Below are 12,520 nucleotides of genomic sequence, written 5' to 3' on the forward strand. Positions count from 1 at the left end.
ACATCCCTGAATTAACTCACTGAGATACTATCCACTTTGGCCCGTCCCATCCGAGCCTCACGGTTTTGTCATTTGGTATATAGGCGAACACATTCCCATGAAGTCATCCATCCTGGAAGTGTTCCTAGCGTTGCTGTTACGTCAAAAGGCGCTTTCATGAGTTAATTTAAGTTTTCGCATAAATATCTCATGATCGCTCTCCCCGTGTTCATTGTGCAGTTCGGTGTATTTTTGTTCCCTTTGCCATCCTAGAAATCTGTTATGAGTCGCTATTTGTCCACGCCCTTTAGCCCCGACAACCACTCCTTGCCCTCATTGAACTAGATTGCTACAGGGCCATTACCTTTCGCCTGGTTCATCCCTGAACAACACACCTACTAGAGGGGGTCCGGTTCTGATACCATATTGTGACATTTCCAGATTAATTCACTGAGGTATTGTACCTTCCCAAGTGGTAACAAGAGGAAACAATTTTCATGTCCAAATAGCATCTGAAATGGATGTGGTGGAATGACCACAAACTTCTTATATTTCATAAAATCTTGTTTGCGGCGTTACTTTTGGCTTAAGCTTGTGTGACTATGGCCGAAGCAATTAGACATGAAAGAGAATTTTCAAAGATTTTCAATTTTATCTTAGATTGTACCAAACATATGATGAAATGTTCTACAATCCGAAAGATATTTAGAGAATTTCTCATCCCACCTTATCTTATCGTATCCCAATTCAAATCTGAATTACCATACGCAACCATAGGTGTTGATTTGGATCAGGATTAGACATATGGACTGTTGACCATTTAGGAGGACCAATGGGTAAGTTTGGCCCAAATCCATCAATGAACCACCAAAAGCCCAAGCCAAATAAGCTTACCTACGCGTTTCGCCCCCGCGCCCCCCGGAACACCGCCCCAACAATTGCACTTAGTGGAATTCAAGAATAGCTTTTCACTCATTAAATTTGGAAGAGCTACTACTCAAAATTAGCAATCATATCATCTCCCTTACCCTCAATAAAAACCTTCATAAATATAATGCTATATCTTTCTAATGCCAGCTAATATAACAATCAATGATTATATATATAACAATCAATGATGGTCCACCAAATAAGTTGACCCAACATTTTAGGCAAGACCCCAACCTCCTTCAATCTTTTACACAATCATGGAGAAAGGCTCTCTCTCTCTCTCTCTCTCTGAACTGAAAACTCCACACTCGTTCACTTCCTCTGCAACTGCAAACACTAGAGACCAGAAGATCATGAGTACAACACAACTACCATTGAGCATAGTTCTCTGTCTCTCTCTGATCTTTCGATGCTCTTTCGCTGTCTCGCCATTTGGCAATATCATACCTCGCTTTCCTTCTCCTCTCATTCATCCAGAAAATTCTCAACAACCATCGCTCTCTAACGACCAGAGCAGCAACAATGGGCTCTACCAGTCCAGGTACTTCACGCAAACTCTCGACCACTTCGGCTTCCGTCCCGAGAGCTACCAGACGTTCCAGCAGAGGTACCTGATCAACTCCACCTTCTGGGGCGGCCCGCGGAGGAATGCCCCGATCTTTGTCTACACTGGGAACGAGGGCAACATCGAGTGGTTCGCCCAGAACACGGGCTTCATGTTCGAGACTGCACCCCGCTTCAATGCCCTTCTTGTGTTCATCGAGGTATATTGCCAACCGATCTAAATACTTAAGCTGTAGCATCATATACAGAAGCGACATGGGGATAGGACTTGTGTCATTTTATTTTGCTGTCGCCAATTACATTAGAAGAAGGATATAGAGATTATCATCCTTGTTGGTTTCCTTGAAGCATCGGTATTACGGGAAATCGAATCCATTCGGGGGCAACAAAGAGGTGGCGTCCAGCAACGCAAGCACGCTGGGCTATCTCTCTTCGACGCAAGCATTGGCAGACTACGCGATGCTGATCACCGATCTGAAGAAGAACTTGACAGCCGAGCATTCGCCTGTGGTGGTTTTTGGAGGTTCATACGGTGGAAGTATGCTGCTGTCTCCCTCTCTCTCACACTGTTAATAGAGAAAAACAAATGCTGGGTTTTCGCCCCTTCACAGCTTAATTTAATAAATTAATGTGTTTGTCCTATTATAATGGATTATGTACATAGCTGGTTGTGCATGGAGGTTTCTGGTTTGATAGGGAAATAGGAAAATAGAGTTAAAACTTATTCTGATGAATGGTTTTGTTTATTGAAAATATTGCAGTGTTGGCAGCATGGTTTAGGCTAAAGTATCCGCACATTGCAGTTGGCGCTTTGTCTTCTTCTTCTCCGATCCTCAACTTTGTCAACATCACCTCGCCTTATAGCTTCAACGACATCATCACTCGAGACTTCAGGGTGCGCTCTCTCTCTCTCTCTTTCTCATTTTGTGTTTGTTTTTGGTTATTCTTGGATTGCAAAGACTTTACAGAGATGAGGATTAGGGATAAGGTTCGGTGAGAAAATTTGCATGACAGAACGAATCCGAAGATGGTCCTACTACCCTCAACTTTCTAGTCAAAGATTCCATAAGAGCCACTGCATACTCTTCAATATGCAATTCAGAAGAATTCCGGAGAACCACACAATTCGATTTACTAAATATCTTGAATCATTCTATGTATTCAAATTCTTTTTCTAAAACATATCAAATGTTACTGTTCATTCTATTTGGTATGTTCAATTATGTATGGAATTTCTATCAGACCTATAACTTATCGTTTTTGTACACCATAACACCGTGTAACCTACTTATTTTACATGCACCATCAATCCAATGTATGTGTTCTCGATGGCGCGCGATCATGTAGATTTTAAGTGATCCGTAACTATACGAGAATCATGCGAGTCTAAGAGCACGATTGATGTGAATATCCAGAGCGAGAGCGAGAATTGCTACAAAGTGATCAAGCGATCATGGCAGAAGATCGAAGATACAGCGAAGCAACGTGGCGGACTCCAGATCCTGCGAAAATCATTTGGACTGTGCAAGTAAGAGATGACGCCTAAACAATATTAGCTTCTCATGGATTTAATTCATTCTTTTTGGAGTGTTCTTTGTTTATGTATTTACCCCTTTGCAGGAACTCCATGGATGCGGGTTATCTCAAAAGTTGGCTCGAAACTGCTCTCGTTTACACCGCCATGACCGATTATCCAACTCCTTCCAATTTCTTAAATCCCTTGCCTGCTTACCCCGTCAAACAGGTATAGTTTGCTTAACAAATAATAACCTATATTAGCAGTGTAATATAAGCAAGATCTTCAAGATCATACTTTCTAGCATTTCTAAGTCAAATTCACATTGTTTTGGGGCACACGGATCTGATCTTAAGGGGGCATTAAAGTTACTTCTCGAATTAACCAATCTTGTTTCTCAAGTCTTAGTAAACTCGACAATAAAACTGAAAGAATTATTGTAGTATATGACCAATTTGTGAAGCAGATCTGATCTTCAAGGATTGTATTGTCGCGCGCGTGATTAACCAAGTCTAGCGAAGGATTCGCATACTTTGTTCCAGCATAAGGCGACTTGGTCCCGATAATTCACAATCGGTTCGCAAGAACTTAGTTAGCTCGCCCCGTCGCACCAATGTTGACGCGTGATGGCACCATTTTGGGAAACGCTTTTCTGTTAATTCTACAAGATATAGTACTAATTGAGTCTCGGAATTAAACAGCTCAATGGCTGGACAGGCAATTGGACGCGAGACGAACGTTTATGCTCTCTGTTTTTATTTTGCGCAGATGTGCAAGGTGATAGATGATCCGAGCAAAGGAGATGATGATTTCGCGAAATTGTATGGCGCGGCGAACATCTACTACAACTATAGCGGTGGCGTCTCGTGCTTTGATCTAATGGATGATTCCGATCCTCATGGCCTCGGCGGTTGGGCGTGGCAGGTACCCCACAAATTTTCACTCTCTTAAAAGAAAAATTTCTCCGTACGAATTATTTGTTGCTTGAGTTTCCAACTAAAAACCTTATCAACCAAGATGCTTGCAAATTATCATATCAATGATGCTAGAGATGGCAAGACTCATATATGAAATGGGTTTACTAAATTATGTGACCAATTTTTGTTGAGTGCTTCGATGGGCATACCAACTTAAAATTTAGTAAATCCATTTAGTTCATGAGCTCTTTCTTTTTGGTAGGTTGAGTAATTAAGAAGGTAGGAAGGACAAGAATTAATAATCATACGATTTACTGGTCGATTAGCATTATAACTTCTTTCTCTGACTATTGAGAAATGACTCGGTTTATCGAAAGAAGTTTCCATGAGATATCTATGGCTCTCCGTCAAATTTGTAGCTTTGAGTCATTGTGTCCTAGGTGGAGGAAAGAAGATGAGAGCGCAACCCCATTGCAAGTGAATTAACTTGTGAAGTCTCAATCTTCTTTGGTGATGAGATGTCCTCGCATCTTTACTTTTTGGATTAAAAAGTGGGCTCGCTTCGTTTGGGGAGGACCAATAATTACCAAAAAAAGCAAATGGAGAGAGTATCCAAGAGGAGCCTAAAGTGGCCGCCTTTGGCAAAACTTTGAGGAAATGAATCATTTCCTCGAAAATGATTCGCTCAAGGTGTATTTATTCAAAATAAATACCGTTTGGTTAGTGATTTTTGGTATTTATTCAAAATACCCCAGAGTTCGCCTCGCTTGGGGTCTCGGGACCTAGGCGTGGCGGCGCCAAGGTTGCATGAGCCCAGCGGTTGTCTCGCTTGGGGTCGTGCGACCCTGGTGTCACCACGCCTAGGTTGCACGACCTCGGCAAGGCGACCGTGAAGCTGATCAACACCGAGGGCTTCGAGTTCGTGATTGACAAAAAGGCCACCATGGGCTTCGACTTCAAGTTCCAGAGCTTCGACCTAAACTTCAACTTCTATCCGTTCCAATTTGGGGCTGATTACAAATTTGATTCTTGGCCACCATTCGCAACTGTCTATTGGCCTCTCCCAACCTTCGGCGGAGCTTCATAGGCGACCCAGATCTACGACAATGAACAGTGGCAAGCGAGGGCAAAATCAAAATCTGAAAAGATTTGAGAGGCCAATTTTGGAAAAAAAGTAAGGTTTATTAACTTTGGAATCCGTCTTCTAAAAATACTGAAAGCCCAAGGTAGATACCCACCTGACTCGGGTTTTTGACTTTGCTAAAGCCAATTTTTTGCCATAATGGTTTAAAAAAATTCACCAAACACTCTAATTTTTTCCTGTCCCAAAACCCTTGGGAAAGTAGTTCCCAGGGTTTTTAGCTTTGGTAAACCAAAATTTTCCCAAAAATGTTTTAAAAAAAAATTCACCAAACACTCTAATATTTTACCCATCCTAAAACCCTTGGGAAAGTAGCTACCAAACGCATCCAGTGTCTGGTTATTGTTCCCACGTTCTTATAGGTCCTTTGGATCTTAGATTGTCAATTCGATTTATTTTTTTTTATAAAAAGTAATTTTCATTTATTAATTCCATTTTGATTAAGGAAATCCAAGCTACAGCATGCAACGATTAAAAAAGATGTAAACAACAAAATGCCATCAGGTGCATGCACCCCCGAATCTATTTGAACCATAGAATATGATAGATCTTGGAAATAAGTAAGAAGCAGACATCACCAAATTTAAGGATCATGATGTATTTGGATTTACACACCTCACTCTATTTCATGCGTGTGTGTGTATATATATATATACTATAATGTGTATGTAATTTAAATATTAATGTGTTTTTCTTTCGTGTTATTGTGGTGACACCCACTCATTTCCACCGTGCCCAACAAAACCCATGGAAGCTATGTGCAGGTTGGGCCTAACCCAATCAAAATCAGCCCATGAAAAGTTTAAAATCAACAAAGATTTCTTGAATTAGGTTTTTGTCTTTTCGCTTCTAACGTTGCCATCAGGGGTAGAATAGTTTCTTAATTATCATATATAGCCCATCTTCACAATATAATCTAGCACAAATCATACGTGTCGAAATTGGAGAGCTCGGCTAGTGTTATTTTTTTCACCCCCAAAGACAAGAGTGCTATTTTCGCTTGATCTCTGGGAGTTATGCAAAGTTAAAGTTGAATGTGAATCTCACTATTCTAAATGCGCGAAATCTCGCGGGTCTTATCAATTTAAGTAATTAACTATACTTTTGTGGTATCCTCTCAATTAATGTCGAAATGGTGAGTCCTTTTTGTACCATTTCATAGTCTCCAACCTATTTTTAATGCGAGCGCTTGTGACCGTTGTTGTGATTCGTTTTCTTTCCCCGCAGGCATGCACGGAAATGATATTGCCAACAGGGGGCAATCGAGAGATGAGCATCTTCCCAGCTCACAAGTATGACTACAATGATAGAGTCGCCTACTGTGCACCTCGATTCGGCGTCGTACCCAGGCCAGCCTGGATCCCTACCGAGTTTGGCGGCCACGTGGGTAACTTTATACGAGTGTACATGATAATTTAGGAAGTTTCACAAAAGTTTTTATATCTCCCAGATCCTTACTTAGCGAATTTCAAAATCTGTTTATCCTGCCATCTAACCTGAATTTCTGTGTCCATGATTGTGTTTACTTAAAAAATGAACAGAACATAAGGAGGACCTTGAAGAGATTTGGGGGCAACATCATCTTCTTCAATGGCTTAAGAGACCCTTGGAGTGGTGGAGGGTCTCTCTCTCTCTCTCTCTCTCTCTCTCTCTCTCTCTCTCTCTCTCTCTCTCTCTCTCTCTCTCTCTCATAGTGGGAATCAATGATTTGATAATCCTGTCTCAGTGGTAAAAATGGCAGGGTGTTGAAGAGCATTTCCAAGAGCATTGTTGCAATAGTGGCCGAAAAAGGTCAGCTCACCGTCTCTGAAACTTAGCATAAGTGACTCTTCATTTTATGACTAAACGATACCACGAAAGGATATTAGTGTATCCCTTCAATGCAAGAAGTGAGGGACTATCTTCACATAAATGCTAGGCTGTCCACAATACGTACAATCGCATCATTAGATACAAGTGATGAAATTGATTTTCTAGGACATACAACAAGTTATTTTTAACCTTGGTAAGTTATCGATGACAGGGGCTCACCATGTCGACCTGCGATACTCGACTAGCGAAGATCCCGAGTGGCTTCAAGATGTGAGGAAGAAGGAGATCGAGATCATTTCGGGCTGGATCTCTCAATACTACCGAGACTTGACCAAATCGTTTTCCTAACTGTGGTTCTCCAACTCATAGTGCTTCTAGTTCTTCAACTATCCAAGTGACAGCTTTTACTCTAGGGATTAAAATTTGACTCTTAGATTTTGTTTTCGTAAATGTTTCTCGACTGTAATAGACAATTATCTGATTTTTCACATTACGTTTGATTCATCTAAATGAGTCACACACGCATTCGTGCAAAATGAAATGAAATACGAAAAAGTAAAAATTTCAGCCCGACGCTTCAATCAAATCCCCAATATAGTTAATGATGTGGGCTGAATCATGAGGCATGTGAATAGATGTTTGCCGCGAGCCTAAGACGACTAGGGTGACCCTGGCGCTGGAATTTGTGGCAATCTTGGTTAGCATGGCCCTAGAGTTTAGAACTCTTATCTTATCAATTTTCATTCTAAGATTTTTCTTAGCAAGGTAGACATTACCCTATTCAACATTATTGGGCCTATACACGTTTCACCTGAATATAACTAGCTTACGAAATTAATGTTTCTTAACCGATGTGACGGATCTTTAGTGGTGCGGAACTAAATATGACTCACTTATTCAAAAGTTGGTTTGCAATTTACCGTTTAATATGTCCAGTATGATTCTTAAGCAAAATGTACACTGGCTCGCAATCACTGAGAGCTTGGATCAAACAATAAAGACGGTCAATCATTGGTCTGTTGGTCTAATGATTCATAAGGATGCTGCTTTCTCCACCTTGTAACTTTGCCCATTTTGTTTGATACGCTTTGCTTGATCATGCATGTGTCTGGCAGAAGAGGTCCGACCTTAAGCTCTAAAATTGTCCATTAATCCGTCGGAATGTCAATTGTTCGGTCGAACTATTATTTCCTCGTATCGTTGCATTTGTTAATAGAATCCTTATTTAAATTTGTAACAATCATATCGGCAATTGCGCGTCGACCCTTGAGATTTTGGGGTGCAAATTTTTTCTACCCATGGTTTTTCTTAGGTTTTGCTATAACTACGACAATTTCAGTCGAGCAATATTCTTGTGACCACCCTCCAGTGTGACTTACAAGTTCAAAAACTCCTAGTTGAACTCGAACTTGTGCCAAGAACTCTGCAATTAATGGCATATACCAAATATAGTTAAGGTGAGTCAATTAATTTGATTTGACTAAGAAGATTTTCAAAAGAGGTACATGGCATGTTTCTAGCCAATCCGTGAACCTCACTAGCGAGCATTTGTTTCTCCCATTGTGGTGAGTATAACAAAAGCTCTCTCTATTAGATGTTTGGTTTAGAACTGCGCAGAGGTCTTCACTTAGGATTACTTGAGATTCGTCGTTTGGAGGTACATGTGTCACGACATTGCACCTGTAACGATGTGCTAGAGATTTAGACTGCATTCACCAAAGTGAGATGCATGCATTGCTATGGCAAATGGGTCCGAACTCATGACTTCACATAAGGTAATATCGTGCCGTACCACTAGGGGATCGATTAAGTACATGGGATTGTAAGTCGAAATCACCTGCTCACAAGGACTTCTCTCTCGTACCCCGACATCATTAAAAGTCCAATCGGTCAGTACTCCTAGGTGTTGGATGTTTTGTTCTTGGCCTTTCGAACCCTAAACCCTAACTCTCCTTCCTAAACTAAGCTAGCTGTTAGCTACAATTTATCAAATTATCTTTGATTCAATGAGGTCTACATTATTCTTCGGGAACTTGTTGAGGCGACACAACGAATTCAACCCTATCATGATATATGACGAAATCCGTCCCTCTTGACTTTAGAACCCAATGATGCATAGTTTTCCATACCTACCTAGGAAATTAAACCCTTAAACTAAAAGCAACTCTCTTCTTTCACTTCCATCAAGAACAAAATTCATTGTAATTTGAGTTGGTATTAGAGGTGAGCGTTTCCATAATCGGTCCAGGTTCCATCTAGAACCTACCCATGGGAACACTTGAAAACCTACTATGCATACTCTAGAACACGGAACCTACACTGTCACAGGTTTCGAGATTTACTCGGGTTCTATCTATATTCTTAATTGAACGATTATAGAGAAGCATCATCTCTAATGACCACCATTTGCCAGCTACAATCCACTAATTACAACTTATATTTAGACACACAAAGAATATGAAACATTAACAAAGTAAAAGTTTCAGTCATAAATATTGCCAGAAATGAAAGTTCGGACTAGTGGTTACAGATTACACACTCATCATCGGATGCCATGGAATACTATAAGATTGTGCGAAGATATAAAACAAGAAAAACACAAAAACTCGTTCCAGGTTTCACCTGGAACCTACCTGTTGAAATCAATTCCCCAATATTTGGAACCTGGAACTTAGAATCGGACCGGTTCCCAATTCTACTCTAGGACCATGCTCATCCCTAATTAGTATATGCATGCTAGGCAGCAACAATTATATTATTCCCATTTCAGGATGACCCAGAAATCCAATTTCCCATCTTTCTCGAAAATGAAGACGATGCTCAAAGAGAAGAGACAGACAATGAACTTCAGTGTTCGACGAAATCTCACGTTGCAATGCAGGCCAGGGGGATCTTCATTTTGCTTGTGGAATGAGGAATATACAGGTCCAGGATTTTGTTGTTTCCTTTCACCTTTTTCCCTTATCGTAACACCAACTGACACACACTTCATAGGTCATAACTTTCCTTAAACAGATGCCTCATGGGAGTTGTCATGTTTCCACCCAGGCGATACTACCATAAACCATAAAGATTTGCCGATTGCAAAACCTCCATGAGAGTACGAATTCACCTCCTGGTAGATTCCTCCATCGCCCAGCCCTGGTTTTTCTTTTTCCTCAAGGCATCCCCCGTTTCTGGCCCAAGCAAACTTCTTTCAGATAGTCAAGAAAATCTCCCCATTTCGGCCCCTCTAGACTATAGTGTTTGATTTAATCCCCCGACCATGATGAAGTATGCGCCAAAGCAGCAGCCACACGCAAAAGAGCAAACCAATTGCGAATGAGAGTTTTTAAGATTTAAATGCCAAGTTGGTTGGGATGCGTGTACCGTGTGCTTCGCTAATGTGATCGGTCGACTTTGTCTTGTGCCAGGCATGTGACCGATGCGTAAAACACTTCATTCTCGACCCCGGTGTGATATCAGAGAAAATATGATTCTCGTAAAAGTCACAAAGAACCTGTCTTCCATGGTAAAGGACGGAAAGTTCCTAGCGTCCTCTTGATGCAATGCAACAACATGCTTGCTTTCTATAAAATGAACCATTCCTAATTTTATGTTTGCATGGCGAGAAGTTAGCAGAAAGATGTTTTTCTGTGACTCTTGAACTACATGTTCTTGCCTATCATTATATACTTCTAGTTTTTGGCCTAGTTCTATTTTAATATATCCTTGATATTCACATGAACTTTGACTAAGGTTCATGTATTCATCTCGAGAGTGTTATATGACATTATGGACTTAGAGTCTGCGATATATATCACATGAGTGAAATGATGAGGTGATATTTTATACCTACATCTAATGATTTACATTATCGTTACACCCTTATTAAAATTACAATTTAGAAAAGGTTTATTTAAAGAAATCAAAAATTGTATCAACGTGTGACTTGATATTTTGTGCTTGACAAAAAACTTTTCCTATTCATATGTGTGCCACCAATAGAAAGGTCAGATGATGACAATTCCACCCTTTTGCAGGGATCAAAAGGTTGTTTCGGTCTACTATGGAGGCGTTTTCTGTCTGAAAGTCACAAACAAATATAGACAACAACATAGTTTAATGAAACTATGCTATAATTTGAATGACAGTGAATTAGATTTATTGCACGCGAGAGCGAGAGAGAGAGAGAGAGAGAGAGAGAGAGAGAGAGAGAGAGCAGCAGTGACGAGATGTTATCATAAGTGCAGGATTGGAAGTCATTGGTTGGCCCGTTATATTGCAAAAAGCAACAATACAATGCCCGCAGTACTTATCTCTTCGTGACTAGAACTAGACAAACTTCAATTCTCGCATTTAAAGGGAGCAAATCCATTCAATTCGCCAAGCACCACAATCCGCGTGAGTTTAGCAGGCTCAACTTTTTAAACTAAGTAAACAAAATTCACTCATCACAAAAGAAGTAAAATCACAGGAATCGCTTTTATGACTTTTTCCAAAGTATATTCTTTTGCACATAACTCAATCCTGCACATAACTCAATCCTAAAAGCATCCGTTAATGTGATATTTATATAGGACATGTCATTTACTGATGATGTTTTGCATTAAACTATCCTAATTTTTCGGCTCGACTAATGTCTAGCTATACATGCTTACTACCATCTCATTCACGTGCGAATCGGATAGGGTTCCACCTATAGGGTGGCTCACATGGGAGCGGAGGAATTTCTACCATGGTGTCTTTGCACCGCAACAAAGGACACATATCCATCACATTTTTCGTAGGTTGAGGACCTCGAATTGCCTCAAAACTAGGTGGCGAAGGTGCGGGCTCGAAGGTGGAGGGGCCAAGGAGCCACAGTCGAGGGTAGGGGGAGCGAGGCAACAATGGAGACTGAGACAAGGAGGATACACAAAGATGGAGATGTGAATGGGGAACTAAGATCTGACCGGAGCAAGGGAGAATAGGGATGCCGATCGTGGTGGTGACGGAGGTAGGTAGTGGCAACGTGATGACAAGTGTGGAGGAGACGGCACGATCAGGCTCAGCAATGACATTTTGTCATGGCGTGAGGAGAGAGAAAACGAGAGGTTTTTTTCCTCAAGTGCGAGAGAAGGAGATCCCGTCGAAGTGCATATGTGTCACAATATAGGGGCGTGGAGCCACTACGAGGGGACAATGCGTGGGAGCAATAGGCTCTTAATTGTCATGATTCCCGATATGATATCAAGTGAGAGACACTATGACCAGAACACGATAAAACCGTTAGATCAAATGCCTTAGACCAAATGCTTTACCGAAGGATGTTGGGGATCTCACATGATTCATGTCTATTGTTATATGCCCCCAATATGCATATAATATATAGAATTAGTTTTCCCAATCTCAGATATATGCTCCAAATAAACAGCAACATTTAATTGATCAACTATTCCCCAATTTAAAAAAGATTAACATAGGTCTCTCGCGTCCTCGCACATCTCTCTCTCTCTCTCTCTCTCTCTCTCTCTCTCTCATCCTGTCGTCCTTTCATCATATCTAAAAAGTTAACCCCACCTCTCCCGCATAAAAACCCAAACGCTTCCCTCCATCTCTCTCGCCAAATTCATCATTTGAAAAGACACATCTCCTCTTACATCTTCTTCTTCTTCTTCTTCTTCTTCGTCTCCTCGAGAC

At 40.9% G+C, this 12,520-nt stretch overlaps 1 protein-coding gene across 1 annotated transcript; it reads left to right on the forward strand.

Annotated features, from left to right (window-relative positions):
- The first annotated feature begins 1,112 nt into the window (after positions 1-1,112).
- Positions 1,113-7,363, forward strand: LOC115671382 (uncharacterized). Its single transcript, XM_030592926.2, has 10 exons — positions 1,113-1,673; positions 1,822-2,011; positions 2,235-2,368; positions 2,889-3,001; positions 3,094-3,217; positions 3,758-3,913; positions 6,275-6,430; positions 6,589-6,668; positions 6,789-6,838; positions 7,071-7,363. Exons 1-10 carry the CDS (start codon positions 1,167-1,169, stop codon positions 7,205-7,207), a joined length of 1,647 nt encoding a protein of 548 aa, XP_030448786.1. The 5' UTR covers positions 1,113-1,166; the 3' UTR covers positions 7,208-7,363.
- The last annotated feature ends 5,157 nt before the right edge of the window (positions 7,364-12,520 follow it).

Source organism: Syzygium oleosum, unplaced genomic scaffold, assembly GCF_021117445.2.
Source record: "Syzygium oleosum isolate NSW1041296 unplaced genomic scaffold, Sole_v2.1 Sole_v2.25, whole genome shotgun sequence".
Taxonomy (NCBI): Eukaryota; Viridiplantae; Streptophyta; class Magnoliopsida; order Myrtales; family Myrtaceae; genus Syzygium; species Syzygium oleosum.

What these genes read in the sequence shown, in the direction of transcription:
- LOC115671382 (XM_030592926.2), top strand. Translation starts at nt 1,167, where the DNA reads ATGGAGAAAGGCTCTCTCTCTCTCTCTCTCTCTGAACTGAAAACTCCA. An exon ending in CTGCTTACCCCGTCAAACAG is followed by an intron (nt 3,218 to 3,757) that starts GTATAGTTTGCT and finishes TATTTTGCGCAG; the next exon opens with ATGTGCAAGGTGATAGATGA. An exon ending in TCGGCGGTTGGGCGTGGCAG is followed by an intron (nt 3,914 to 6,274) that starts GTACCCCACAAA and finishes CTTTCCCCGCAG; the next exon opens with GCATGCACGGAAATGATATT.